Source organism: Natator depressus, chromosome 27 (genome assembly GCF_965152275.1).
Source record: "Natator depressus isolate rNatDep1 chromosome 27, rNatDep2.hap1, whole genome shotgun sequence".
Taxonomy (NCBI): domain Eukaryota; kingdom Metazoa; phylum Chordata; order Testudines; family Cheloniidae; genus Natator; species Natator depressus.
The window spans coordinates 10,957,881-10,985,557 of record NC_134260.1 but is presented as its reverse complement, the minus strand read 5'-3'; the positions used below and the strand labels follow the sequence as shown (position 1 = coordinate 10,985,557).

Here is a 27,677-nt window from a genome sequence, read left to right as displayed (position 1 = left end):
GGCAGAACCAGGAACAGAACCCGAGGCGTCCTGGCTGCCGGTCCCCCGCGCTAACCCCGAAGCCGGCCCTGCCTTCCCGGAGCTGAGAATAGAACCCAGGCGTCCTGACTGCCGGTCCCCGGCTGCCCTCACCGGGGACAGCGCCCAGCACACCGGGGTCCCTGCTCCGGGACGGGGGCGGCCAGGCGCTACCACCCCCGCAGCTAGCCTATTGCACCCCCAGAGCCGGGAGCAGACCCCCCCAGAGCCCCTCCCTGGAGCGGCCAGGAGGTGGGACGGACGGACCGACGGACGGACGGACGGACAGACAGGACCCCCCCCCCGTGTCCAGCCCCCCAACCCCGAGCCTGGGCAGCTGCTGAACCCCAGCCGAGGGGGTTGGGGGGGGGCGGATCCCAGCCCTCCCCCGCCCAGGCCCGGAGCCAGGGGGGGCGCGGCCGGCCCCTTACCTAGACGTGCGGGGCCATCCCCAGCCCCGCAGCGGCCCCGCCGCCGGCGCCCGGCCGCATCCCTGCCCCGCGCCGCCGCGGCTGGCGGCAGGAAGCCGGAACACGGAAGAAAGCGGCCGCGGGTCCCTCGCCCCTAATCCCCGATGGCTCCTGCCGCGGCTCGGCTCGGCTCTGCCCCCCTGCTCCGTGGAGGACTCGGGAGAGAGGCGTTGGACCGGAACGGGCTCGGTCCACACCCCGCCCGGTCCAGCCTCCCCGGGCAGGGTCCTGTTCTCCGAGCGGGCGCTGCCCGGGCCGGCCGGGGAGGTCTCTCGGGCTGAGCGCCCCTGCCGGAGCGGGGACGGCCGCAGAGGCTCCGCCAGAACCGGCCCAAACCCGCCCCTGGGGCAACGTGGCGTCAAGGGGGAACCCACCCCAACCCTGTCCCCTCTGGGCCAGGACCCGCTCACCAGGGCGGACCCCCACACCCCGCCGCTCGGGGCAGTACCAGCTCAACAGGCTGGACCCAAAACCAGGGTGTCACCTGGGGTAACAACTGGTTTCAGAGGGGCAGCCGTGTTAGTCTGTATCAGCAAAAACAAAGAGGCGTCCTTGTGGCACCTTAGAGACGAACACATTTATTTGGGCATCTGGTGGAGTGGGTTTTAGCCCACGATAGCTTATGCCCAAATAAATGCGTTCGTCTCTCAGGAGCCACAAGGGATGAACAGAACGACTTGTCGGTTGCTCCATATTGATTGGCAGGACAAGATCAGCAAAGAGGATCGTTGTGGCTGACCCCACCAACCACCTCCATCAACACTGGTTCAGTTTGAGTGGCTGTCTTGATAGAGACATGTTATTAGCATGCAGGAACAAAGGGCATTTGCCCAGGACGGCCCCTGCAGGGCCGGTGACCACATGGGCACCACAAGCTTCAGTGGCCTAAGATCACCAGCAAGAGACATAGCCACAGAAGAGTTGGCCAGATCATGTGAAGGACCTTGCTAGAGCTGAGCTGGGCTGGCACTCTATCTGCACAGAGGCTGCGTCCCTTTTGGACTTGTCATGCTGGTCACCCTCATCATGGTTTCAGATTGTCCCACGATTAACATAGCCTCCTAACACCCCTGTGAGGTAGGAATTGGGAAGGATAACACACACACACTCAAACCTCTGCCAATTTTACACAGTGGGAATGGAGGCTCAGATGTCAAGTGACTTCCCCAAGGCCACTGAAAACCATGGCAGAGACAGGAATCGACTTCCACTTTAGTGCTTTAACCACATAGTCCTCCACCTTCTTTCTTCTCCCACTGGCACAATAGCTCCAGAGTCAAAGTCTTGCACGCTGACAATGCTCAGCTGTTTAGCTCTCGGGACTCTTGGCTGGAGAGCCCCCGGCTGACCTCAAAGACGGCCGATAATTTCAAGTTTTGGGCCAAAAATCAAACTGACAGAGGTTGGCCAAAAACCAAAATGTTTCTATTTTGAAATGGTGCTGCAGTGCCTCATGGGAGTTGTAGTTTGGGTGCCTCGTATTCCCATTCACCTCTATAGGCTAGGTCTCCCATGATGCATCACTATCTCCCCTGTTGGGAGTGCATCATGGGAGGTGCAATCCAGCCAGGAAGCTCAACTGACAGAGAATGGGAGTGTGAAGCACTTAAACTACAACTCCCATGAGGCATGGCGGCAGCATTTTGTAACTTAAATATTTTGGATTTTGCCCAAAATATTTCGGATTTCAATCTTGTGCCAAAAACCAAACTTTTCCATGGGAAGAAAAAAACACTTTTTATGTAGCTGAAACCCCAATTTTCTGCCAAAAAGCTCAGAAAATGTTCACCCTTATCTCGACTGCTACAGCAGCACAAAGTAAAGTGGAGAGAAGATTGGTTCCTCCAGGGAGACAGGACCCAAGCCCCTTGCATCTCGGAGATCAGAGTTAATATCGTCAGCTATCTCTGGAAGGGAGTAGGAAAGCACAGCAGGGACACAGCTGCAAGTGTAGAGATACAGAGTCCAAGAAGCCACTAGAAGGAACTAAATTGCAGTGGCATCAAGGAGGATGGAGAATGAGGAATGTTGCTGATCCAATGGCTAAAACCAACCCCTGCTTCCAGCAGCTCTCTCTGGTCACCTGTTTTCATCAAAACAAACATAAAATGACTTTTTTTTTTTAAACACACAAAACCCCCTTTTAAAAACAAAACCTTCCTCTCCCCTCCCCCCCCCCCCCCACCTACCTCAGTGCAGATTTCAGAGCTGTTATCACTCAGGTATTGCGGAGGGAGAAATCCAGTCAATTTGCAATGGGAGCACCAGCAGAAAATGCCACGTGCCAAGCCTAATGGCGGAAGAATTTCCACTTCGGTGCCTTGTGACAAGTATTTTCTCTCTCTCCCCCACACACAGTTGTAGCAGTGGGGCACCCATTGAACAATCTGAAAATGCAGTGCCACTGTTGATGTTTACAGATCACGTGCCATCGAGCAGGGTCTTTCACGGCTGTATCAGATCAGCGGGAGAGGGGGTGGGAAATGGTCTACAGTCAACCAAAAGGCTATTAGCAGCACATACTGTTCTTTCCTGGCTGCCAAGCAGAGCAAAGGCATGAAGTAAACATTCGCCCACCTTGAGAAGGGGACCGGGCTGCCTCGTGAGTTCACTGTGTTTGGGACAGAGCTGTCACAGCCAGCCCCCTTTGATCTCCTGTCCCTAGCAGCCAAGGTCGCCAGGGGCAATCAGGCTCCCTATTGCTAATCAGGAGAGCACCACACTTGCTTGGACTTGGGTCCTGTATCCGGGAACAAGAGCCGTGAGTAGCGAAGGGATCGGCCCTCCCAGACTCCTATAGCAATGCCGAGGCTCAGGGATATCAAGTGATTTATGCTACAAGTGATAACAAAGGGAGCGAGCCTGAAGCAGCCTGGGAGACGCAGAGGTCTACAGGTCCCAGGGAGCATATCCAGGTACCCCTGTGAGAAGATGCAGCAGCTCCCTCTCAGGCAAAAGGATGGCCGTGCGGTTGTCAGGCAGGAAGTGGAGGCAGAGAGCTGGGTTCTGTTTCAGGCTCTGCCACATCCTGTTACCCTGAGCTAAGTATAACTCTGACATCAGTGTTGGTGGGAAGCAGAAAGACACAACACTCCACACACACAGGCCACTGCTGAGTAGAAATCCCCCGTGTCTGGGAGCAGGCCACATCCCAGCTGTGCCTCTGTTTCCCCAGCAGACAACAATCTCCTGCCATCTTTCATATTGGTAAAGGGGTTTGAGATCCTTGGATGGAAGGTGCTGGAGAAGTCCAAAGACTACTACCCTCCTTCACTCACTAAAGCGAAGACTGAACCCATTTACTGTACAGATTGCAAGAGGCACTGGTGCATGTAATCGCCGAGATCACCACCTGACATCCAGAGAGTTTAGTACATCTCGGAGTGCAGGAGAAGCTCAGGTTAACACCAGACTTTGCTCTTTAATCTCCCAGGAGACCTGTGAGATGCTCTGCCACCCAGGCTTCATCTGCCAGGAGAAGGATTCCCTGTGCCTGGAGACTCAGCAGAGGCTGACTGAGTTGGTAAAGAAACTTGACCTCCTCCTCCCTCCCTGCCTGTGCTGGGCTGGGCTGAGGATCAGGGAGGTCTCTGTGCTCTGCCTAAAGAAGGCTTCAGGCCAGCGCCCTGTGGCACCAACACCAAGTGGGTCATACTGCAGCTGGAAGGGAAGCCAGCAAAGGAGTCAAAGGGAGGGGAAGGGGAACAGCTTTGTAAAAATCCTAAGAGCAAAGCCTCAGACAAAGACTCCCGCAGCCCAGACATTCTAGAAAACAGTGTTTATTAACTAGTCCTCCCATTTCACCCCGACAGCCAGGCTGGGGCCAGGCCTCGATGCTTTGCAAAGCTCAGTTCAAAGCACAGACGAAGGAGCTGTCCACAGGCGCCTGTTAACACTCAAGCCGGAACCCGCTTTCAGATTTTTTCCATCTTTGGAGGCGGCAGGCAGTATTGTCACTGCTACTGCCTGGCTCCAGTCCATGCAACTTTGCGGCCAAAGCTATCAGGGGGGGAAAAAAAAAATCGGGGGCCTACGCCAATAACAATTTAACTGGCGGCGTTGACAATGTTAGGACAAAGCCTTTTCCACAGCAGGCCTGTCGATTTATGCCATCCGCAGCCCTGCTTCAGCTAGGCACAAGTCCACTCACGTCAGTGGTGTTAGTCCCATTTACATCAGGGCTAAAATCTGCCTCCACATCTTCAATTCCCCATTGCTACCCAGACCCTGCAAACAGCAGCGAAGAGGACAGATTGGCTGCCACTTGACTATACTATGAATGCTATTTTGCTAACGTCCCGCTGGCCCGTGGGGCAGGGTGCCTGCCATTGCTCTTAGGAAGGCACTGGGCTGTAGCACTTCTGTGCCGGACTGAAGCACAGATGAGAGAGAAGCAGGAGGTTCACCCCGGGGGAGGACAGGCAGGGGCAGCCCATCTGAGAAAAATAAGCAGGATAGTCAAGCTCTCTACCGTTGGGCCCCATCTGAAAGAACAGAGCTGTTAGCTAAAGCTGAGCACCTTTCCTTTCCCTTCCCTTTTTTTCCTCCTCGGTAAAATGTTTCCAACACAAAAAAGATTGGTCTTAAAATATTTGCAGGATATAATTGAAGACTCCAAAATCTTTCACAGTTTAACAAGAACAGATGCCCCGTTCCTCCCCCGAGAAATTCTGTTTTACAAAAAAAATAAATAAAAGCCATTTTCCGTCCGCAAAGATGTCTCCATAGAAAATGTCCATCCTGCTCTAGGGTTAACCACGAAGGGGACGTCGACAGAGCAGCTGGGAGATATAATACCCTGCTGGGGCAGACGTACGTGCACTAGCTCTGCTCAAGCTAGCACCTAAAAATAGCAGTGTGGTCACAGCCGCACGGACTAGCCACTTGAGTACAACCAAGGGGGTTGGGTGAGACTATATACAGGCGGCTAACTCGAACCACGGTGGACCCAGTGCTATATTTAGGGGGGAGCTTAAGCAGAGCTAACGTGTGTACATCTGCCCGCACTGGGAATTACACTTTCCAGCTGCCGTGAAGGCATATCCCTCCGTTCTGTGTCCCGAGCATAGCCTGCTGTTTCAGTGTCTTCTTCACTTCCTGTCTTAAAACTGTAGAGGAGTGTTACTGTGTGTTGTTAAACAGTTGGTGCCTTCCACCCTAGAGGTGGCTGCCTTTCTGTTCCCCTAATTGAGAGAGGTACTCTGAATTTCCCCATGTGCTTTCTGGCCCCCCAGAGCAAGTGATTCTCACAGCTGAATTGGTGGTGGTTGGAAAGCATGCGCTACTACAAACAGCGTCCGCTCCACTCCCCACATCACAGAACAATCCTTCCCACTGAGGAAGGCTCGGGATGATCCATCAGTGGCATTACCAACTGACGAGAGGGGGTATTACAGAAAGTGGAGGGAGGAACAGGTTCGCATGTCCAGGCTGAGAAACGGGGGGACTGGACCCACCTTGCAGACTCCACCCCCAAACAGTAGCACATTGCATTAGCACCAGTCTGACAGGTTAGTCCTCTAGGATCTTTTTCCTGCTAATTCTGTTGTTGGCTTAGACAGGCAATTGGCCTCTCCCACTAATCCCCACCCACCTGAGATGAAACTGACAGGAACAAGCTCCCTGCTATAAGCCTCTATGTACAGGATGTGGTTAATACACAGGGTGCCAGGGACCTGGCATCAAAGGCCCACAGAACTCTTGGCAGGCCCCAACTCAGCCTGGCCTTCCCCTGCCTTCCCATCAGTCTCCCCAGCTCCACCACTTTGCTCTTTGATGTACTGGTCCAGCAAAGCCGTGAGGTGCACAGGGCTGTGATGCAGGAGAGCACATGTCTGGGATGCCAAGAGAGAAAGAGTGCCCACCACTTGCCCCTGGATGATTTCCATAGCGGGCAGCTTGGAGTAGTTTACGACCCCCTGGTTGCTTAGGATGGTGTTGTCAATACAGGCACCTGAAAGACAAGAGAGGAGCAGACACGGCTGAGTGCAAGATACTGGCTACAATGCAAAAGCTGGAAAGAGAGCCAGGGATCTCTTATTTTCCATGGGTGTGTTATGAAGGTGCTTGGTTATGCGAGTTTAATGCTGGTGACAGCTGCTGGATTTACAACCCTGGAGACCGTGTTGCCTTCTTTGCAGAGGGGGAAGGGAAAAGGTGATATGATTTGCTCGAAGTCTGGCAGCAAATCAGTGACAAAGTCAGGAAAAGAACCAGGGAGTTCCTGGCTCCTAGCCCTGCGCTCAGTTCAGTAGACAGGACCTAGAAAGCAGGTAGCAGCAGTGCGAGCTTCCCTGCCAAAGTGACTCAGACCTGACTTGAAGGGGGTCACTTCAAGGGGAGCGTGATCCTGGTCTCCAACTCTGCCAACAAAGGCGGGAGGGGGCATGCTAATGTGATGTGAGCACCTGCACTCAGACCAATTCATCCCCCTAGCAGTCATGAGGTGGTCAGGGCTTTGGATCGCTCCCATCCTGGACTGAATTTCAACCAGTGACCTAAAGAGCTCCAGCCTCTTCAGCCGTCCAGTAAACCGCCCCACATGCCCAGTTAAACATATTTCAGTGTCACTGTTTGCAAGCCTGGTTCAAAGTTGTTCTCTTCTGCAGAGACCTCTTTGTACAGTCACGGGTCCATGAGACCCAAGGAGCAATTCCCTCCAGCCTTCTGCCATCAGGGAGCTGCACCAGCCGGGCTGCCACTGGACTGAGTTAACACAAACTCCTCTTGCACCTGCTGGGGACAGAGGGCAAAGCAGCTGTGCCAAAGATACCCAGGCCAACCACCTAGAGACAGAAACTTTCCCCTTGCAGATGCATCGAGAGGTCATGTGGGCCACCAGACAGGGCACTGAACTACCAGGCGGGACACAGCTTCTATTGCCAACCCTGGCAGTAGTAGTTTACTCAGAGCGATGCCATGGTTTTCCCTCGGCCTGTTTACTCCACCCACCCTTTCTCTTTTGATCATAAACTCTTTGAGGCAGGGGCTGCCTCTCACTAAGTGTATGTACAGCACCTGCCGCAAAAGGGCCCTAACATCAGTTAGCACCTTGAGACACCCCTGTAATATAAATAACAGTATCTGATGCTCTCCAAGGAGGTTGATCCAACAGATTGGCCTGATTGAGGGAGACTCCTTACCTAGGAGGCTTATCTGTGGCACGTTCTTCAGGATTCGCAACATTTCCTTCGCCTTGATTTCTGGGCTCACTAACATGAGACTGCAGCCCACAAAGAGAGGAAGGAGGTTCTTGTATTTGGATACTGAAAGGTAGGGTCTCACGATCTGAAAGAGGGAGGCAAACAGTATGTGAGGTAATAAGGAGAGAGAGATCTCAGTTAATTTATCACAAAAAGGCTGAAGCCATCTTCAAAGCACCACAGGGACATTCGTTTCAGGAGCTCCATATTCAAATTAAGCCCTTTATCTGCCCAGATGAGAACAGACCTGGGCCCTCTTCGAGATCTGAGACCAGCAGATTCCAGACACCCATTAACCAGAATTTTCAGCACAAAACCACCTTGAAATTGGATTCATTTAGACCAAGTGGCCAGCACCATCAGTTCCCCAGTAGCCAGATGTTTTTCTGACATTCCCTCTGCAGTGCTCATAGTCACATGGCATGGCAGTGTGTTTAACACGCTTGGTGTTCCAGAAAGAGGCAGAGGAGGGAAAGCTTACATCCTCCAGTAAATGAATGAAGAGATCGTGTGCTGACAGCTGCTTAGAAGCCTCACCTAGCGCTGAAATGCAGAAGACTATTTAGTGGGAAAGGCCAGAATGAGCATGTTATACTTGTGTGCAGTGCACTGCACTTGAAAACAACTGCATTCAGGAGCAGGTGGGAACCAGTCCGAAGCCCTCCATGGTTTGGGACCCAGCTGCCTCAGATCTCCCCACTCCCTAGGAAACATCAAGAGAGCCAAGCTAGATGTTGAGCTGTGGGCAAGGCATTCTGGTGCAAGGTCCCGGTGGAACACGCTCCTTCTCATGGTGTGCCAGAGCACACCGATCGTCAGGACAATGCAAGGTTCATCTTTTTTTGGCCAACCATTTGTTTGCCCTAGAAGCCAACCTCCACTATCTTAGCCCATCTGGTGCTTTGATGTAGACGGCACTTAACTCCAGATGAGGGTCTTTTTTTAAATACACATAACAAATCCAGAAAACACAACAAAGGGCGCACAATAACCTCCACTCCCCCCTTTTTTTGGCAGTCTAGGGGCACAGTCACGCACTGGCTTTGCCACAAGCCCTTAAGAACTAAACCTCGCTCCAATAGGAGCAGCCTGCTGCGTTGGATTTAGCTGCCAGGCAGCTCTGGCTGTACCTCATTAGGGAAGAACTTGACATGGATGTTGTGCTTCCTGAGGCGGTGTTTCATGAGCAGCATTTCCTCGCTGGGCATAAAGTTGTGCTGACACACGGCGATCATTTTACTGTCCCGGAACGTCTCCGTCACTTGCCGGCGTAACAGCTTTGCATAGCCATTCTCCTGGGAGAGGGAGAAGGAGAGCCATATTTTTTACCCACAACTGTCAAAGCCTAGATCTGGGGGAAACCGGGGGGCCACCCCGAAGCCTGTGCAGAGAGAGCCGTTAAGCAAAAGAACTCCGCCTTTAGAGAGCTCCAGTCATCCAAAAACCTCAAAGTGCTTCGCAGATGTGGGCACCATCCCCAGTTTACAAACGGGAGAACTGAGAGACAGAGATTCAGTGACTGCCCCATGGTCATACACAGAGCGAGTGGCAGGGCCAGGAATAGAACCAAGGAATCCTGACTCCCTGTTCCCCATTTTAGCTACTAGCCCATAGTATCATGTGAACTAGGGGTCTGATCCTGCACCCACTGACATCAACAGGCTGTTAACTTAGCGAGGAGCTGGATTGGGTCCTTCACAAACGAAGAGCCAAGACGGGAAAGAGCAGAATGCAAAGGTTGAAGAGGCCAGCTCCAGAGAGACAGCATGGGCATAAGGCCTGATCTGAGAGATGCCAAACATCTCCAGCTCATAAATGCTTCAGCAGGCGTGATTGGGATACCCACCACCACTGATGAATCAGGCATGCAGCGAGCGGAAGGGCCGATCAGACCTTAAAGCCGAAGGGATGTAGAAATGCTGAGAAATATGGGAGATAGAGGCTTTGAGGGAGACCTATCACTCAAGAGGCTGGTAGAAAAAACAACAACAGAGCAACAAAAGGAAAGTCCAGACCCAACAGCAGCAAGGACAAGAAAGGGAAATCCAACTATAACATGAGAAGGTTTCCTAGAGCCACGAATCCCCAGCGCCCATAAGGGTGTGTCTACCCTGCATCTGGAAGCGAGCCTCCCAGCCCTGGGCCAGAGATTTGGGCTAGCAGGGCTCAAACTAGGATGCTAAAAGGCTACGTAGGCTGGGGCTTGGGGTCTCAAGCCTGGGGGCACTGGGGGCTTGAGACGCAACGTCAAAGCATCATCTACGCAGCTACTTTTAGCACGCCCAGGTGGGCCCCAAAGACCAAGCATCTAAACCCGGGCCTAGAGACTTGCTCCCAGGCGCAGGGTAGACACAGGCTAAATCTACAAGGTTTCTGTGCAAGACCAGAGCTGCTCGCTGTACAAGTGCTTCAGCCCCTTGCTCAGCGCTTACCTCCTTGATTGCTCTGATGTAGGGAGTGACGCACTTCTCTGGGATGGCCGGTTTGGGGGCGATGTATTCCGTCACCGCCATCAGTTTCTGCCGCTCAAAGTGCATCGCTTTCCAGTGACGAGTGACTGACTTGGCATGGCGGACGATCTGCAGGGTGGGCAGCCAGCCTGGTGCAGGAAAGAAAAAAGAACGATGTAGTTCATAGAATCATAGAATATCAGGGTTGGAAGGGACCTCAGGAGGTCATCTAGTCCAACCCCCTGCTCAAAGCAGGACCGATCCCCAATTAAATCATCCCAGCCAGGGCTTTGTCAAGCCTGACCTTTAAAATATCTAAGGAAGGAGATTCCACCACCTCCCTAGGTAACGCATTTCACCCTCCTAGTGAAAAAGATTTTCCTAATATCCGACCTAAACCTCCCCCACTGCAACTTGAGACCATTACTCCTTGTTCTGTCATCAGCTACCATCAAGAACAGTCTAGATCCATCCTCTTTGGAACCCCCTTTCAGGTAGTTGAAAGCAGCTATCAAATCCCCCCTCATTCTTCTCTTCCGCAGACTAAACAATCCCAGTTCCCTCAGCCTCTCCTCATAAGTCATGTGTTCCAGTCCCCTAATCATTTTTGTTGCCCTCCGCTGGACGCTTTCCAATTTTTCCACATCCTTCTTGTAGTGTGGGGCCCAAAACTGGACACAGTACTCCAGATGAGGCCTCACCAATGTCGAATAGAGGGGAACGATCACGTCCCTCGATCTGCTGGCAATGCCCCTACTTATACATCCCAAAATGCCATTGACTTCTTGGCAACAAGGGCACACTGTTGACTCATATCCAGCTTCTCGTCCACTGTAACCCCTAGGTCCTTTTCTGCCGAAATTCTGCCGTAGTTAAATGCACCTCAGCTCCTGGGCCTTTGATCCCAAGTTGGACTGTGACCTGGGATGTTTAACAGGACCCCCATAAGGGATAAGTTCAGCCTGGCCCTGCCATTACAGACTGCAGAGGCGTTTCAGTAACTGACCAGCCCAAGATGCAAAGTTCTGACCCAGATCTGAAATTTGGGGGCAGGGGAGTGAGCAGGGGTCATATGAGGTTTGGAAGATCAGGACCCACTGCAGCAATAACTGTGAAATGCCAAGTTTGGATTTACAGGGGGGAGGAAAAGAGGAGGGGGGCGGGCAAAGAGATCAGCTCAGACTCATCTCTATCCCAGACCCAGCAACTCATCAGGTGCAGGCTCTCCCCAGATCTATAAGGCTGTAACTGCATGGGGGCTACTGGGATACAGGGAGTCCCCCATGGGTGGGGACAGTCACTGGAGCTTGCGGGGAGGGAGTTGTCAGAGGAGTGAGGGGAGTTACTGGGGCAATGCTGGGGGTGGGGGTTCAGAAAGATAGAGGTGATGCTGGGGGTCTCTGGCGGTGTCAGAAGGGTGAGGAGCAATGCTGGGGGGGATCCAGAGAGAAGGGGGAATCTCTTGGGGGGGAGGGGCTGTTCAGCAGGGTGTGGGGGGGCAATACTAGGGATAGGGCTTCAGAGAGGTGGGGTGATGCTAGGGGTCTCTGTGGGTGTCAAGGGGTGGGGATCTCTGGAGGGTTCAGAGGGGAGGGGGGCCCTACTGTGGGGTCTCTGGGGGCGTCAGGGGGGATCTCTGGGGGGAGGTTCAGAGGGGCCCTGCTGGGGGTGTCAGGGTGGGAGATCTCTGGGGGGGGTTCAGAGGGGAGGGGGGCCCTCTTAGGGGGTCTCTGGGGGTGTCAGTGGTGGGGGATCTCTGGGGAGTTCAGAGGGGAAGGGGGCCTTGCTGAGGGTCTTCAGGGGTGGAGGAATCTCTGGAGGGGTTCAGAGGGGGAAGGGGAGCCCTGCTGTGGGGTCTCTGGGGGTGTCAGGGTGGGAGAAATTCTGGGAGGGTTCAGAGGGGGGAGGGGGCCCTGCTGGGGGATCTCTGAGGGGTTCAGAGGGGGGAGGGGGCCCTGCTGTAGGGTCTCTGGGGGTGTCAGGGGTGGGGGATCTCTGGGGGGAGATTCAGAGGGGGAGGGGGGTCCTGCTGGGGGTCTCCGGGGGTGGGGGAATCTCTGGGGGGTTCAGAGGGGGGAGGGGGGTCTCTGGGGGAGGGTTCAGAAGGGGGGGACCCTCCTGGGACAGGGGCTGTCAGAGGGGTGGGCAAGTCTCTGTGGCCGGGGGCAGTTGCTGGGGTCGGCGGGCCCGGGGGGGAGGGTCCTTACCCGTCCTGCAAGGCCCCCGGCAGCACAAAGCCGCGGCCGCCATCTTAGCCGGGAAGAAGCCGAGGGGGGTTGTGGGAAGCTGGAGGACCGCCTGCCGCGCGGGGCTGGGCGGGGGGAGTTCAAGGGGCCGGGCGCGCGAGGCTGCCAGCGCCCCCCAGGCCGGCAGGGGGAGCCTGCCCGCCCCGGGAGCCCCCGGAAGCGCCTGTCTCCTAGCAACGGGCACGCGCTGCGCGTATCCCCCGCCGCCTGCCCGGCCCTTCCCGGGGAGCCCCCGACTCTGCCCCCCCCGCCCAGGCTCTGCCCCCCCCGCCCCTTCCCTGGGATCCCCCCCAGCCCCGTCCCGGGATCCCCCCCCGGCCCAGCTCTGCCCGCCCCCCCCGCAACTTCCCGGGGATCCCCCCCCGGCCCCGGCTCTGCCCCCCCCGCCCCCTCCCGGGGATCCCCCCCCCGGCCCCGGCTCTGCCCCCCCCGGCCTCCTCCCTAGGATCCCCCCCCGGCCCAGCTCTGCCCGCCCCCCCCGCAACTTCCCGGGGATCCCCCCCCGGCCCAGGCTCTGCCCCCCCACCCCCTCCCGGGGATCCCCCCCGGCCCAGCTCTGCCCCCCCCGCCCCCTCCCGGGGATCCCCCCCGGCCCCGGCTCTGCCCCCCCGGCCTCCTCCCTAGGATCCCCCCCCGGCCCCGGCTCTGCCCCCCCCGCCCTCTCCCGGGGATCCCCCCCCGGCCCCGGCTCTGCCCCCCCGCCCCTTCCTGGTGGCTCCTGTCTCGGGCCCTGTCCTCACTGCCCTGCCGTCACACAGAGCGGCAGAGTGACCCTGAGCAGCGCCTCCCCCCCATCCCCATTTCTATGACTGTGGCCTGCTGAGGTGGGGACTGGGGTACAGGGGCCACGTGTCCCCTCCCTCTTCAGGCTGGCGAACTCACCAGAGGCCAGGCCCAGGGGTGAGTGGCCCGTGCAATGGGATCGCCCTCTGCAGCAGAGCACCGTTGCCCTGGAGGGGCTGTGGGTGAGAGGAGGTTGCATGCAGGGGTGCAGATGGGGGGGGTGTCCCCCCCGCCATATATAGCACGGTCAGGAGTTTTTCACCGTGTTTAACCAAGGGCTGCTCCCAATGCAGTCCAAGGCCAAACTCCAATTGACATTGCTGAGAGCAGGATCAGGGGCCCCAAGGAAATGTGGATCCCTGTGTTTGCTTCCAGACCTTCAGCAGAGCCCGGCAGGGGAAGGGAGGAGCATCACCAACTCTCTCATCGCCCGGAGGAACCTGTCCTGCCCCGCAGAAAAAGAGACCCCAGAGAGCATGTGAGTGTCTGATCGCTGCTGAAATGGGATGTGAGGGATCAAAGAAGGGGAGTCCCTTGAAATGGGGGATGGGTGGGCACCCTAGAACCTAGCAGATGGGAAGGGAGATGGAATGATACTCCCTAGCTTTTACATAGCACTTTTCATCAGTAGGTTGCAAAGGATTTTTCAAAGGATGGCAGCATTATTATCCCCATTTTACAGATGGGGAAACGGAGGCACGGAGGTAGTGACTTGAGACACACACAGTAATGGGAGATCACCCTAATTACTAAGCGCATCCGGTTGCTTTGCTCCTGCCACGACCCAGCAGGTTAAAATAAAGTTGTAGCTTTATTACAGGGAACTGACATTGCTCTCCCAGCAGCCTGCAATCCTTCATTGTGAAGGGGCTCTCGGAAGGATCGCCTTTGCTCTTGGAGTCCAGCAACACCCGCAATTTGGCTACACAGAATTGTTCTGAACGCCTTTCTCCATAGATCCAAGGCCTTGGCGTCTCTGCTCACCATCCGTTTGGACAGGGAGAACATTTGCGCTATCAGCAACCTGCAGGGTCTGAGAGAGGTCCGCAGTCTCTACCTGCAACAGGTAAAGCACTTAGCATGCTCTTTACCTGATCTGTCTCTCAGGCTGGGAGATAGCACCCCCTGGAAATCAGCTCTGGTTTTTCACAGCAGCCAAACTCTCTTTGCACATCACAGTAAATTCCACTGTAAGCAAGAACATAGTTTGGCTTTGAAATAAGATCAGACTCTTTCCTTTGGCAAGCAATTGCTCGAGAATGCTGTGTGTTGGGGAGGGACACCCCGAGGGTGAGAAACAGAGACAATGGCAGGTGTGTTAGGCCCAGATTTTATTTTTTTAAATATGTACTATTAATAGAAAAGTTTATGAAATATTAAAAAAAAATCACTGAACACAGTTTTGTGTTTTGATTTAAACATTTCCCTATAGCAATGGCCACCTAACCATCACAGCCTTGTGTCAGGGCTTGAAAGCCAGAAGTGAATATATCCAGACAGACACAATTAACAAAAGTCACAATGACTAGGGGCCTTCCACTCTGAGAGACAAGTGATCACAAAAAATAAACAAATGACTTAAAACCAAGGAAAAGCAAATCTGATCTTTAATTCTTTTGCTTTTGATGATCTAAACTATGGAAGAAGAATCAGGAATTTAACCATCTAAGTTACACCGATAATAAGAACATTTCAGGTTTTAACAATCTTACAGTCTTTGACCTTTAAAAGAGCTCCCTTTGGATTAATAAATAACAGAGTGGTGCTCTGCCTTCAGCCATCTGGCAAATCTGGCTAAGGTCATGTACATGTACAGGCCCCATGCCTGCAATGGGATCCCTGCGTGCTGCCCCGTTACAGAGCCCATTGATTTTGGGATCCATTTGTGCAGCTCTGATTGCAGGATTGGGGTCTTGGGACTGGTTTGCACTGGTAACTTACATCGCTATAGCTTCGTCTCTCAGAGGTGTGAGAAATCAACCCCTTGTGAGATGTAGCTATGCCAACCTAATCCCTGGTGTAGACAGTGCTAGGTCGACGGAAGAATTCTTCTATCAACCTAGCTTCCCTCATCTATAAAATAATACTTGCCCAGCTAACTGCCCGGGGAGCCCCGAGGGCTAGTTAATATTTGTTCAGCACTGTGAACACATGAAGTGCCGTTGTTTGTCTTCATTTAGTCAAGAAATCCTTTCATTTTTCAGAACCAAATTGAGACCATTGAGAATCTCAGCTGCCTTCCCAACCTCCGGTAAGTAGGGCTCTTAATGACATGATTAGCTGTACAGAGAGCGTGTGTAAACGCAGTTTTAGTGGGGGGTGAATTTCCCAAACGCAGGCACGGCAATCAGACGAAAACACCGGCTTTTCCTCAGGGAGGAGTGAGGATTGGGTGTAGTTAGTGACATCAGCAGCCTCATGGCAGTTTAACCCTAAGAACTTGGCCCCGGTTCTCTGTCACACAGGACTTTGCCCTTTGGTTGTAAATTTTCAGGCACGCATCCCAACTAAATGCTTCTGCTTTAGAGACATTACTATGTCTGCCCTTTGACCTCCTTTCATTCCCACCGAAGGCAATGGCGGTTTTGCCATTGACTTCAGTGGGAATTGGAGCAGGTCCTTTGAGATCAGTACAAGCTCCGTCTCGCTTCGCACAAGAGCACAATGCAGGTTTGATAGATATAGTTCCCGCTGTGGAAGTCCCCAGCCTCTGTGGTTCCCCTTTGCATTCACTGACACAGCTTCTTCCACCCCCACTCCTCCCGCCCTGCAGGTTCCTCTCGCTGGCTGGAAACCGCATCCGTGCAGTGGAGAACCTCCAAGACCTCCAGGACCTGCAGTTCCTGGACCTGTCGCAGAACCGGATCGAGACACTGGACCCTGGTAGGAGCGGTGCAGGCAGCAGCCTCCGTTGGACAGGCTCAGACGCACGCAATTGGCTGCTCTTCCGTGCCTCCTCCTGCTTATTCCTCATTGCTCTTAACACACTTTGAGGGTGGACCCCTCGTGGAATGTTGCCGTTATTGATAACTGGGCACGTCCCTACCCTTGTCCAGCCAAGGATGCCAAAGCAGGAATAAACTACGACTCTCACCCTGTGTGCTGGAATGGTCAGATCCTATCACCATGTACAAGGCACTGAAAGCCACTTGCTTGAGGTCACACAGTGAGTCCGTGGCAGATCTGGGTATCGGACCCAGGAGTGCTGATTACCGCTGCCCTGCTCTAACCACTAATACACTCTCCCTCCCAGACTTGGGAATAGGATCCAGGAGTTCTGCTTACCAGTGCCCTATGCTAACCACCAGACTACTGTCCTTCCCTGACTTGAGAATAGGACCCAGGAGTTCTGGTCTCAAGTGCTCTGCTTTAATCACCACACTCCCATTTCTTTCCCTAATGAGTCTCTTTTCCGTTTGACAAATATTTGCCTCCTCTGCGAGAGCAGCAGCCATTCTCTTGCCTTCGGTTAACTCCCTATTTTGTGCACCACACATAGCAACAACACGAGCAGTGATACCACACCGACATGGGAATAGCACATGCCGCACGTGTGTCTCCTGCCAAAAGAGCAGCTTCTTTAAAAAGCAAGAAGTGTGTGTTCGAGGGAAGGAATTCTTTATGCTGTTGTGAATCCAGCTAACATGCCACATCACGTTCCAACAGTCCTATGACATCGTCTAATCTTGGCCGGGTTTCTAAGCTACAGCCCAATAGGCCGTCACATTTTCCCATGAACTCCAGGGCCTCGTTTACATTTTGTGTCCTGTTAAAGCTCTGACTCAGCAGAGAACCAAAGCATGTGTTTTTCAGTCCCATTGACTTCAACGAACCTGAGCACGTACTTTGCTGAATCAGAGCGAGCTTAAAGTTTCTTTTCAGTTTCATTTGGGCAGGAAGCGGATAAGAGACGGCCATGGCCGGTAGTGTGTCTGTCTAACTCTTAGGCACAGTAGCCATTTCCCATGCGCTCTGCTTTTCAAAAACAAAGCTACACGCAGATTAATGACAAATCCATATTCCCAGGGAAAAGTGTGGAATGAAACACTCTCTGGGCAGAAATGCTCTCCTACAATGTATCTCTTCCGTCCAAAGCAGGCCTCTAGTAATATGCACCGATGTGCGAAAAGCACGTCCAGATTGGCCTCTAGTTTGTGGCAGGGAGAACTGAGCAAGGGAACCTGGGTTTTTTAAGCTTAACAATGTAGTAGCAGGATATTGGGAATCTGGACTCCTGGGTTCTATCACACAATGGCTGTGTGATTTTTGAGAAAGTCACCGCTGTGCCCCAGTTTCCTCCGTGGTGAAAGGGGATTGATACTCCCCTACCTCCAGGGGGTATTGTGAGGCTTCAGAGAGCTCCAGAGCAGAGAGGGGTGGAGGGTTTCATTGGACCTGCAACCTAACAGCTCATCCGCTTACTTAGCAGCCAGAGCTCAGATTTGCTACCTCATCTTCTTTCTTCCCTTTGGTCTGTGCAGATGAGCTGCCCTGGAGCCTCCGCATCCTGAACTTTTCAGGAAACAGATGCACCAGCCAAAATGGCTACAGGTGAGAGCGAGTGTGCGAAATCTCCCCTCCTTTGAGTCTCATGGGCGAGAACTAAAGCCCAGCTCCTCAAAGATAACCCCAGTGGGAGTTAGGCACCTAAATACCTTTGAGGATCTGGACCCAAGCACCTAATCCTGCTTCTCTTATACAACTGTCTCCAGTGCAAGCTGGGGATTGCTAAACAGGGTCAGGCTAGCTGTATACCTTCAACTGGAGACCCTCTAAGGATACACTTAAGCATTGCAAGGAGTGGGGTTATTTAGATAGGCCCAGATCCACTAAGCTATTTAGGGTCCAAACTGCCACTGAAATCAGTGGAAGTCTGGAGCCTAAATACCTTGGAGCATGTGGGCCACAATGCACCGAGTTGAGGGCAAGACTGTGCCCCCAAAGGGCTCCCCCTATACCGAGATGCAGGGGCAAGGGAGATAGTGAACAAGCCCAGGGATTGAGTGGTGACAGTTGGCGAGCGGCTCCTTCCTTCCATGAGTTGTTTTCTGTTGGCTTATTGTTGTGTGATTTTTGTGTTTCTATCAAAATGCAAATAGTCTCTTCCTGCCCTGGGCTCTGAGGTCGTTTGACCCTTGCCTCACCCTGCCCGGCATTTATATTTACAGCCCCAGGTTATGCTTGTCTGAGTTAACCCTCCTCTCTTTTGTTTGGTTTGCGCCACCTGCACTCGTCTGCTGCTCTGCCTTCCAGCAAGTTGAGATCTTTAAAGGCTCCCTGCACCCAGTGGTGGCCAGCTGGTGAGGCCTGCCCCCTATAGCAGCTCCCATGTCAGAGCTGGGGGTGGCACATTATTTCCCCTGTGAGTTCTGACCCAGTGCCTCATGGTGGTGCTGGGGGGGTGCGGGGGGCTATATCTCCATCTTACCCTCTCCAGGTCACTAAAGACCCCACGGCATATTTTGCAGGAGCCCAGGTTAAACGGGTGTCCTCCCTAAATGCCAACTTGAGTCATTCCCTTTGGCCTCCCTAAATTCTTCCCCGATCTGCAATTTCAACTGGATAGCAGAATTGTCACTTTCTGCCCAAACCTGTTATATGGAGTTATCCCTGTTCGCTGCTGTGTTCCACCCCAGAGGTAGCTGCATTGCAGCAACGCTTCACATGAGCCAGTGTGTGGGTGTGGTCAAAGCACTGTGGGATCCTCAGGGATGGAAGGGACAATATTGTTTTGGCCTTTCCAGAGAGTTGTTGCTCGGGGCCTTGCCCCATCTCATGAAGTTGGACACCCAGCTTATCCCCAGCTGGAGGGACCCTGGCCCAGCGGAGGAGGAGGAAGAGGAGGGAGCTTCTGATGACAGTGACTCTGAGGAAGATGATGATGTCCCTGAGCTGACTGGTCCTTTCTGTGCAGACAAAGGTGATCAAGCTGCTGCTGTCAGCCATGACCGGATCTGCTCTTGGTACACATGGGTAAATCCAGATGAAGTCACCTGCCCCTGGATTTGCACGGGCATGACAACAGGGTTGGGCTGTGTGCATGAATATCGGTGCTGGTGAAAGGGGCTGATCTGACAGTCCTCACCTTCCAAAGATGGGGAAAACCCCTCCGCTCTGCAGCACTTTGCAGGATCCTAGCTGAGGGCTAGACACACCATGGTCCCCTGTCACCACCAGGGGCACGCTGTGCCGTAACATACAGGAGCCAGTTTAATGAGCCTGCCCCACGTGCTGGTCTGCTGGCTGCAGAGGGGGATTTGCTCTAACTTTTCCCCCTCTCCTCTGCGCAGAGTTCTTTATGGGTCTCCACCAGGAGCTGGCTGGCCGCTCCCAGAGGAGGAGGCAGGAGGCGCTGAGCGAACACCAGGCCCGGCTGGAGGAGCTCACAGAGCGCCAGAGACTGATGCAGCTGCCAGGACATCTGTGCCCAGGAAGCCAGGAGGGCCGCCTGGCACCTAGCCCAGCGGAGGAGGGAGCTGCAGGAGGGAGATCGCCAGCCCCTGGGCTGCTTGAGCCCAAACCCAAGTCAGGAGGCTCTACGAGGTCTGGCACCCCACGCACTGGCGGGCAGAGCAAGCATGGGAGCAGGGCCCGCCTCAAGCCCCTGAAAGGGGAAGCTTCCACCACGGTTAAAACTGCAGCCAGAGCAACAAAGAAATGACTGATGCCAAGCCAGCCCCCGCTGCAAAGGCGCACGGGGGACTGACCGCGCCGGCCCCGACAAAACAGCACAGTGGCATTTGTGATTGAAACGTAAAACCTCTTTATTCCACCTCAGTCTGTCTGCCTGTGGGCTTCTGTCCTGCGCTCCCTGGCGGGGGTGGGGTTAGCCCTGCACAGCATCCCAGCTCTGTACGGGCCAGGTAGGTGGGGATCATCCCCCTGCTACGGAAGGGGAAAGTGACCCGAACGAGGTCCCTAGGTGAGTCTGAGAGAACCCAGCTGTCCTGTGCTCTAACCATTAGGCAGTGTTTCCTCTTAGGAAGAAGCAAGGTGGGCCCTGGTAACCCAGCCACCAAATTCAGCTCCATCTAGCTAGCTGAGGCTCTCCCCTTCCCAGTCCCACGGAGTCTGGCTCAGGACAGCTGGCCTGTTCAAGCTGCTGAAGCTCCGGACTCTTCATGGGAGTGACAACTCATGCAAATTGAAAGGAGTGGCAGGCGCCCATTCCAGGGGAGGGCTGTCCACAGCTACAGGCTGGGAAATGCCAGGCGGAGGGTCCAGAAAGGGCACCATGCCAGAGCAATAATCCCGGTGGTGCAAAGCCACTTCCAGTCCAGTTAACGCAGCCGGAGAGAATGGCAGCGATCGGATGTGAGGTTAAGAATCAGGATTGGAGCAGACGGGGCAGCAGCAGCAGGAATTAAGGTTCTCCTGTTCCTTTGAAATGCTCCATGCTGAAAGGAAAGCAGGGGAGAGAAGCAAGCAACTTCCAGACAGGGTAGGCCAGGCAAGGCTCTGAAACAAACCAAGAGGAAGGGTGTCTTTTCACCAGCAGCCGGGGCTGGCCACAAGGTGGACCATGGCTCAGCCACACCTATTCTCCTTTTTATGATGGTGGAGCATAAGAAGACCCCAAGTCCCAGAATGCAATGCTCTGCCTTGCTTTGAGCAACCCAGTTCTGTTGCATGGTGGACCCTGTAGTCTCTACTGGCCATATATCTCTGTTAAGGATGAAGGAGCTTCAGGTTCCCAAGAGGAGGCCATCGAGATCCCAGTGATTGATCAATGTAACCCCTCTGTGACGTGCTTCCCCGATCCCATAAATAAATGGAGCTGTTCCAGGCTGACACTCTCCCAGCCCGTGGCACACAGACCCTGCCCTTAGGGACAGGTATTAGACCACAACGTTGTGCCTTTCACGTGGATACTGGGCATGGGGCAATGCCACACTGTTTCCCATGAGCCTTTGCTCCATTTCATTCCAGGCCACAGCCCAGAGCGGCTCTGTCTAGGACAGGGATGTTAATGAGCACAGAGGCAAGGGGGGAGCCAGTGCGGACAATACCCCAAAATGGACCTGCAGTCAGGGAGCACCAGGCAAAATAGAGGGGTCCCCCCAATAGAGCCCAGAGGGGTGCAGCCCACAAACTATGAACTCTGCAGCATCTTTCTCCTTCCCCTACCCACCCACTCTGAAACCCACCTGCCTCGGGTTTATTTGTAGAACTTGATTTCCGTGTCCACACAGTCAAACAAGAGGTCAGCCAGCTCCTCCGGGTCAAGAGTGATACCACCGGCCAGGATTTCCTTCATGGCCTCCAGGCCCTGCCTCTCCAGATCCTGCATGGTTTGCTGGAGCTTCTGGCCTTGCTCCTGTTGCACAGGGTCAGTGGAGAAGAGAGAGATGTAAGAGACACATACAGCCTAAGCCACTGCTCATGGGGATGGTATAGATCCTGAGTGAGTCCAGAGTCTAATTCCATCCACTCCACCTCTCAGAAACACCCCGCTGATCTCAGACAGCCCAACCCCAGTCCTCCCACTGTACTGCTGGGAGCTCTGCAGCCCAACTGGCTCCCAAGAGAGAACCCTAGAGCCCCCGGGAAAGCTCCCAGGGCTGGGGTGATGGGCAGTTAGCGCCAGGCGAGGCCATCAGGAGCCTCGCTCAGCATTTGAGAGGGAAGCAGAACCCCAGGGTACGAGCCCAGGGCACTCAGTTACCTGGCTAGTCTCCATGAGACCCAGTGCTGCCTGATGTGCCTGGTAGAGCTCATGTCTCCGATCAACTCTGCTCTGGAATCGAGGGACCTTCTGGACAGGGTCCTTGTCACCAAAGCTCGGAGACATTGCCTTTAGGACTGGAGTCACGTTGGCGACGAAGATGAAGGGCTTGAATACGGACCTGCCCGGGCAGGAGACGGGAGCAGAGACTGTTAGGGGTGTCTCTGCAGCCCCACAACATCCTTGCTGAGACGTTCCCCGGCAAAGTGGGTTTCGGCCAGAGGTTGCCAGGGATCTGCGTCCTGAGCAGCTCATGCCCACAGGGGAAGCGAATAGCAGGACAGTAGCACTGCCAGGGTTGAGCCAAAAGTCTGCTCTGCAGCAGAGCTGGGGGCGCCCCGGGGCAATGGGGCCGGATGCTATTAGGGTAGCGTAGATGACTCGGCTGGGACGCTGTCGGGTTCCCCATTTAAATCTCGATCCCTGAGCTCCCAGTGACTTCCCATGCGCTGAGCACTCTCAGGGTGGAGCCCTGGCTTCTCACTGAAACAATCCCATGTCAGTCTCCGCCCGGGATCCCCCTCGGACATCTGCAACGGGCACTCAGCAGATGGTTTCGTTGCTGCCGGGCAAAGGGCTAAACAGGACGGAAAGGGCTCCTGGTTCAAAGGCTCTCATGATGTTAATGTGCAAACAGAGGGCCCAATCCTGCCCCGGGCCAAGCATCCTCGGGGAAGTTGCTGGTGGTTGAGGACCCTCCGCACCTTAGACACAACGGGTCTGTTTAATTTTCACACACTGTCTTCTCCCAGCCTCCTCCGACAGCCCGGAGCCAGGGCCCCTTGGGCAGCACTGGTACTAACCTGGAGGGGTCGGGCGTGGCTGTGAAGAAATGCACGCAGGGCAAGGCGGGGTCCTGGGGGAGGATGGACACCATGCTCCCCGTGGTGCGGAAGCCCTCCGAGTCCACGCAGATCCCACTGGCCTTGTCCCGCAGGATGTCCATGATGGTCTCCACCGTGATGCGGCCTAGCAACACCAGGGGGGAAGAGATGGAAGATCAATGGGCAAGTAACCACTGGGTGGGGGACCGGTTCATGCTTCCCATCGACCAGCAGCAGGTCAGGTCACCATATTTGTGGCCAATGAGATGAGACCAAGTGGTTGCTGGATGACCCAGGACCCTGCCTCTCCTGATTGCTAGGTGCTTCCGCTGCCAACCAACTGCTCCCATCCCATTGGCCAGGGAGACACTGTGCACCAGGAGACTGGCTTCGATCCTTCCCGTGGATGGTACCGGGATGAGGCACCACGTTGGCACAGCCCCACCCGCCGCACCCACCTGCATGCTGCTGCAGCAGCTCCTTGCCAGCGCAGAACCGGGCCTTGGCCGCCTCCATCCGCACGGGCTGGTGGGTCAGAGAGAAGACCTTGCTGAAGCTGAACTCCCCGTCCCCGCTCCACCAGCCCTGGCTCTGGGCGTGGCGCCTCAGCCCCGCGTGCTCGGCGGTGATATCCGTGCCGATGCTCAGCTGGTTGGAGATATTCCGGGTCCCTTCTGCAACAAGACGTGGCTTTGGTGAAGAGGGACTGTACTGGAGGGATAGTAGCCATAAGGGCTCCCAGCCCGGGGCCCTTCCCAAGACCTGACACCTCTATCCACCCATCAGCACAGGCAGGAGTAGGGCAAGCGTCCAGGAAACCGCCCGACCCAGAGAGACACCTCTTGAGGCGTGAGAATAAAACAAGAGTCACGTCGCCGCCGTGGCCTGCTCAATCCTTGGCCTTTTTGCTGGCATCACAAACAAGGGGGCTGGGGGTGGCTGTGAGACGAACTGGGTTGAGACCCACCAAACTCATCACACAGGCCGCCAAAGCAGCAGCAGATGGGAACAAAGTTTGGTAACCAGCAGCCTCGGCCGGACTAGGACTGGTCGGCAAGAGGTGAAAGGCCCCACATTTATCTGAGCTGTCCAGGCCCCTACACCCCAGATCGTCTCCCAGTGGAACTTTTCTTCCATCCATCCCTGTGCAGACACTATCCCTGCTGAGGCTGGACCAGCAGCTCCCCTACAGCACCTCCTTCTGGGACAAGCTGGGACTGCAGGAACAGAGCTCCCTGACGCCCCACTTCCAGTATATCCAGGACTTCTGCCGCCCCGGGTATTCACACTGCTCACCTCGGATCCTCTGGGCTGCCCAGTACCGGCCGGCTGTCTCCAGCACCCAGGCTTCGCTCCGGTCCGCCAGCAGAAAGGTGTTGTGATAAACGAAAGGGGTCGGCTCCTCCTTGCAGCTGCCGCCCTGGCCGTAGCGCTCCAGCAAAGCCGTGATGGCCTGCAGGGCTTCGTGAGCCGAGCTGCCCCGCTCCAAACCCAGCCTGCGGCAAACAGAGCAGCTTTGAAGAGGGGGTTTGGTGGGGGGGGGGGAGCCATGGATCTGCGCTCTGCCCTTCTCCAGGCACAAGCCCAGAGGATCGCCCCAGCACATCCACAGAACTGCGGGGGTGTGAGAGGGAGGCAAACAAGCGTGGGCAGCAGGCAGCTGCCCCAGGACTGAGCCGGGCAGCTCAGAATATCAGATCACAGCCCAACAGAGGGGGTTGGACTCAACACGTCCAGCTGATCAGGGGGGCGGTGACACGACATAGCACCCGTCTCCCACGCCCGCCCAGCAACTCTCACCTGACCAAGTCCATGCCCAGCAGGGCCTCCTCCTCCCTAACAGGCTCCTTGGTCCACACCCCTTCATTCCCAATGCAGACGCCGTGCTCATTGGCTCCCATCTCAGCGCCCCACAGCCAGGCGGGGCGGCTCAGGATCACCGCATGGGTCCTCTCTGCCTGCTCGACCTCTATGTACGTACACTAGAAGCAGGGCAGGGGGAAGAAAGCACAGACGACTGGGTTGTGGACCTTCAAGAAAGGGGACTCCCTCTCCTTAATACAGGGGCTCAGATCCCTGTCTTTTCCACCCAAAACTGGGTCCCAAGCTCTGCCCCCCACTCTGGCACATGGTCCTCTCACCTTGAGCTTTGCCCCCCTGGCATAGGTTGCAGCAGGGAGATAGACAACTTCCTGGACCTCATCTCTAGGCCGGTCTGAATTTTTGCCAAAGATCACGGCCCGGGAGGCGGTGGCGGGAGGGAGGGCGACGAAGCAGTCGCAGGAGGAGGGCACAGGGCGGTTCTGCTCGGCCATCCTAGCTAGGAAGAGGAAGAGACAAGGTGAGTCGGGGTCACCCCGTCTCAGCCATTTCTCAAGTGGGTTTCCCTGCCCCGCGCTGGAGCAGGCCAGCAGCTGGGAGCCATCAGCACCTGTCACAGAGGAGTCCCAGGGCATCCCCCTACCCTGTTCACCCACCCAGTCGCCTCGCACTGATTCCAAAGCCGCCCGCTGCGGCCGGCAATTACGCCGTGATGCGCTGGCCCAGGGCGGGTGAGCGCCCGTGAACAGGCCAGCCGCGCTCAGGGCGGCTGGGGACTTCTCCTGCCCCGGATGACGTCATGTCCCCATGAGCTGGGTCACCCCCTCCAGCCCCGCGGGCGCCACAACATCCGACTGTAGACACCCCCAGCTGCAGAACTCACTCGCAACTGGACACCGAGTCCGGCCAACACCCCCCTCCAGGACCTTGGGCCTGCGGGACCTGTGGTCAGAGGAGCTGAACCCAGCGGAGAGGCCTGGGCAGCTTATTCCTCCACAGCTCTGGAAAGGAAACACCGGCTGAGGATTAGAAGGAAGGTTCGGGGTCCCTGCTGCAGACCTAAGGGAGGCACAAAACATCCCAGCTCCCAGTGACGGGGGGGCCCAGGAGCTCAGCCCAACAGGCCTGTGGACAAGCGAGCTTGTCCCCCGCTCAGCTGCGAAAGGGGATTTGATCCCCTGCGTGGAGCTACCCCCATCACAGCCCTGCTGCCCCCCGGCCGCCCTTTGCCAACAGGGGCTGGAGGGGAGAGGCCCTCAGGCAGACGGGCTGAATCCAGGCCAGCCGGGACCAAAAAACAAAGGCTATTTTGACTGGGATTAAAGACATTTGAGATTAAACTGTCAGAGCAGAGATGCACTAGGGGCCACCCCCATCCACCCAGACCCAAGCCCAGGGACAGCAGGGCCCACTGGCCACAGCATGCCCATGGCTCAGCCGTATCTCCCTCTCTGCAGCCCTCCCCCCCTGCTTCTTTTCTCTCTTACTCCCGACCCCCAGCCCCGAATTGCACGGGCCTAGGGGTCGCCCCGCACCTCCCCCCAACATTGCACGGTGACTGGCCTAGAGGTCTCCCCCATGCCCGCATTGCACGGGCCTGGGGGGGGTCTCCTGCACCCCCTCCCCCACATTGCACGGCCTGGGGGGGTTCTCCCCGCACCCCCTCCCCCATGCCCGCATTGCACGGGCCTGGGGGGGGTCTCCCCGCACCCCCTCCCCTACATTGCACGGGCCTGGGGGGGGGGTCTCCGCACCTGTCCAGCCTGCCTCCGCTCCGGGCTCTGCGCCCCCCGCCGCCGGGACCTTCCGCGGCTCGGAGCTGGCAGCGGCGGCGCCCTGTGGCCGGAGGCTGCTAAGGCAGGAGCGGGGCGGAGCTGGGCTGAGCACCGGCCCGGGGAGCTGGGGGAGCAGCGCCGTTTCCTGCCTTCCGCGTGCGGGACTTGAACCGGGGACACACCAGGAGTCACCCCGGGCTGGGCCGGCCCGGAGCTGGAGCTAACCGCACCGCTAGGAGGCGCCCTTGCACCCGAGCCAGCCCTGCTCCTCCTGGACCGGATCAGCCGCTACCGCCGCTCCGGAGGAACCCAGGCTACGGACTGGCTGGGATTCCCCTAACGCCCCCCCCATGGACTGAATATGGGGTCCCCTAGCTAACACCCCCTTTGGGAAATGAATGGGGTCCCCTAGCTAACACCCTCATGGACTGAATGGGGGTCCCCGAGCTAACACCCCCTTTGGGAAATGAATGGGGTCCCCTAGCTAACACCTTCATGGACTGAATGGTGTCCCCCAGCTAATATCCCCATTTAGGACTGAATGCAGTCCCGTAGCTAACACCCTCATGGACTGAATGGGGGTCCCCCAGCTAATATCCCCATTTAGGACTGAATGGAGTCCCGTAGCTAACACCCTCATGGACTGAATGGGGGTCCCCAGCTAACAGGGCAGGGATGGTCCCTCTTAGCTTAAATCTATTTTCCAGCCAACTCCTTGTTTTGCCTTTGTGAGGTCAGGGCAGTTGCACCTGCCAGAGAGACCTGTTTTCTCTTACTCCCTTGTGTCATTTGCTTTTCCTGTCTCACCCCTTTCGCTCCCCCGCACACCTCTCCAGGGTCGGTCGCACGCGTCATGCATGCCCCAGATCAGTGCATGCAAGTTACACTCGCTTGTCACGCCCGCCTCCTAGCCAGCTGACACCTGCTTCGTAACACACACCCTGGGTGAAATCCCTGCCGGGTCCGCTTGGAGACCGGATGGGAACGGCGCCCTCCTACGGCAGGCCTGACCGGGGCCCAGGGAAGGCGGGAAAGTGGCCAGAGGATGACAAACAAGAGGGCGAGGAGGAGAGAGGGTGGAGAAAGTGAGAGAGACACTCCCCGGAGAGTTGGGAGTCACTCGCTCCTTGGCCGACTCCCTGCACGTGCTCCTGTTGCTTCATCCCAGGGTCCCCTGCTCGCGGACCAGTTCTGCCAGGCTCAGGTTCCCTCCGGCATCAGCTCCGCGTCCTAGGCCGGAAACGCCTGCCAGGGCTGCAGCGGGAGACAAAGCTGCTCCCTGATTGCTGGCCCTCTTTGAGGTCAATGCAGCAGGCCTAGCCCCACGCAGGGCCCAACTGTGGGATCCCCGAGTGGTTCTGCC

At 56.0% G+C, this 27,677-nt stretch overlaps 3 protein-coding genes across 8 annotated transcripts; 1 reads left to right on the top strand and 2 right to left on the bottom strand.

The window, feature by feature from the left end:
* Nucleotides 1-5,549: 5,549 nt before the first annotated feature.
* On the bottom strand, nt 5,550-12,437 carry MRPL10 (mitochondrial ribosomal protein L10). The gene is made up of 5 exons (XM_074940999.1): nt 12,348-12,437; nt 10,123-10,289; nt 8,821-8,985; nt 7,631-7,775; nt 5,550-6,441 (listed from the first exon to the last, which is right to left on the bottom strand). Exons 1-5 carry the CDS (start codon nt 12,388-12,390, stop codon nt 6,170-6,172), a joined length of 792 nt encoding a protein of 263 aa, XP_074797100.1. The 5' UTR covers nt 12,391-12,437; the 3' UTR covers nt 5,550-6,169.
* A 754-nt stretch (nt 12,438-13,191) lies between these two features.
* LRRC46 (leucine rich repeat containing 46) lies at nt 13,192-19,951 on the top strand. The gene is made up of 9 exons (XM_074940394.1): nt 13,192-13,197; nt 13,229-13,286; nt 13,545-13,647; nt 14,127-14,235; nt 15,374-15,420; nt 15,943-16,052; nt 17,651-17,720; nt 18,914-19,089; nt 19,460-19,951. Exons 1-9 carry the CDS (start codon nt 13,192-13,194, stop codon nt 19,828-19,830), a joined length of 1,050 nt encoding a protein of 349 aa, XP_074796495.1. The 3' UTR covers nt 19,831-19,951.
* Nucleotides 19,909-26,426, bottom strand: SCRN2 (secernin 2). 6 transcript variants are annotated; one of them, XM_074940440.1, is made up of 10 exons: nt 26,294-26,426; nt 25,423-25,540; nt 24,860-25,034; nt 24,519-24,700; nt 24,015-24,214; nt 23,177-23,392; nt 22,698-22,863; nt 21,835-22,015; nt 21,317-21,486; nt 19,909-20,627 (listed from the first exon to the last, which is right to left on the bottom strand). In XM_074940440.1, the coding sequence occupies exons 3-9, from the start codon at nt 25,031-25,033 to the stop codon at nt 21,328-21,330; spliced, it is 1,278 nt and encodes a 425-aa protein (XP_074796541.1). In that variant the 5' UTR covers nt 25,034; nt 25,423-25,540; nt 26,294-26,426; the 3' UTR covers nt 19,909-20,627; nt 21,317-21,327. The 6 variants fall into 6 exon arrangements, with proteins under 6 accessions (XP_074796541.1, XP_074796537.1, XP_074796539.1 ...); XM_074940436.1 differs by having other exon boundaries at nt 24,860-25,038; nt 26,294-26,420; XM_074940438.1 differs by having other exon boundaries at nt 19,909-20,566; nt 24,860-25,038; nt 26,294-26,420.
* Nucleotides 26,427-27,677: the final 1,251 nt, after the last annotated feature.

Coding starts and splice junctions, on each gene's coding strand:
- SCRN2 (XM_074940440.1), bottom strand. CDS start 25,033: ATGGCCGAGCAGAACCGCCCTGTGCCCTCCTCCTGCGACTGCTTCGTC. Junction 22,864..23,176: donor GCTGCTGCAGCAGCATGCAG/GTGGGTGCGGCG, acceptor TGGTGTTGCTAG/GCCGCATCACGGTGGAGACC. Junction 21,487..21,834: donor GTCTCATGGAGACTAGCCAG/GTAACTGAGTGC, acceptor CCTGTGCAACAG/GAGCAAGGCCAGAAGCTCCA.
- MRPL10 (XM_074940999.1), bottom strand. CDS start 12,390: ATGGCGGCCGCGGCTTTGTGCTGCCGGGGGCCTTGCAGGACGG. Junction 8,986..10,122: donor ACATCAGAGCAATCAAGGAG/GTAAGCGCTGAG, acceptor TCCCTCTCCCAG/GAGAATGGCTATGCAAAGCT. Junction 7,776..8,820: donor TCAAGTTCTTCCCTAATGAG/GTACAGCCAGAG, acceptor TCCCTCTTTCAG/ATCGTGAGACCCTACCTTTC.
- LRRC46 (XM_074940394.1), top strand. Junction 13,648..14,126: donor AAAGAGACCCCAGAGAGCAT/GTGAGTGTCTGA, acceptor CTTTCTCCATAG/ATCCAAGGCCTTGGCGTCTC. Junction 15,421..15,942: donor AGCTGCCTTCCCAACCTCCG/GTAAGTAGGGCT, acceptor CCCGCCCTGCAG/GTTCCTCTCGCTGGCTGGAA.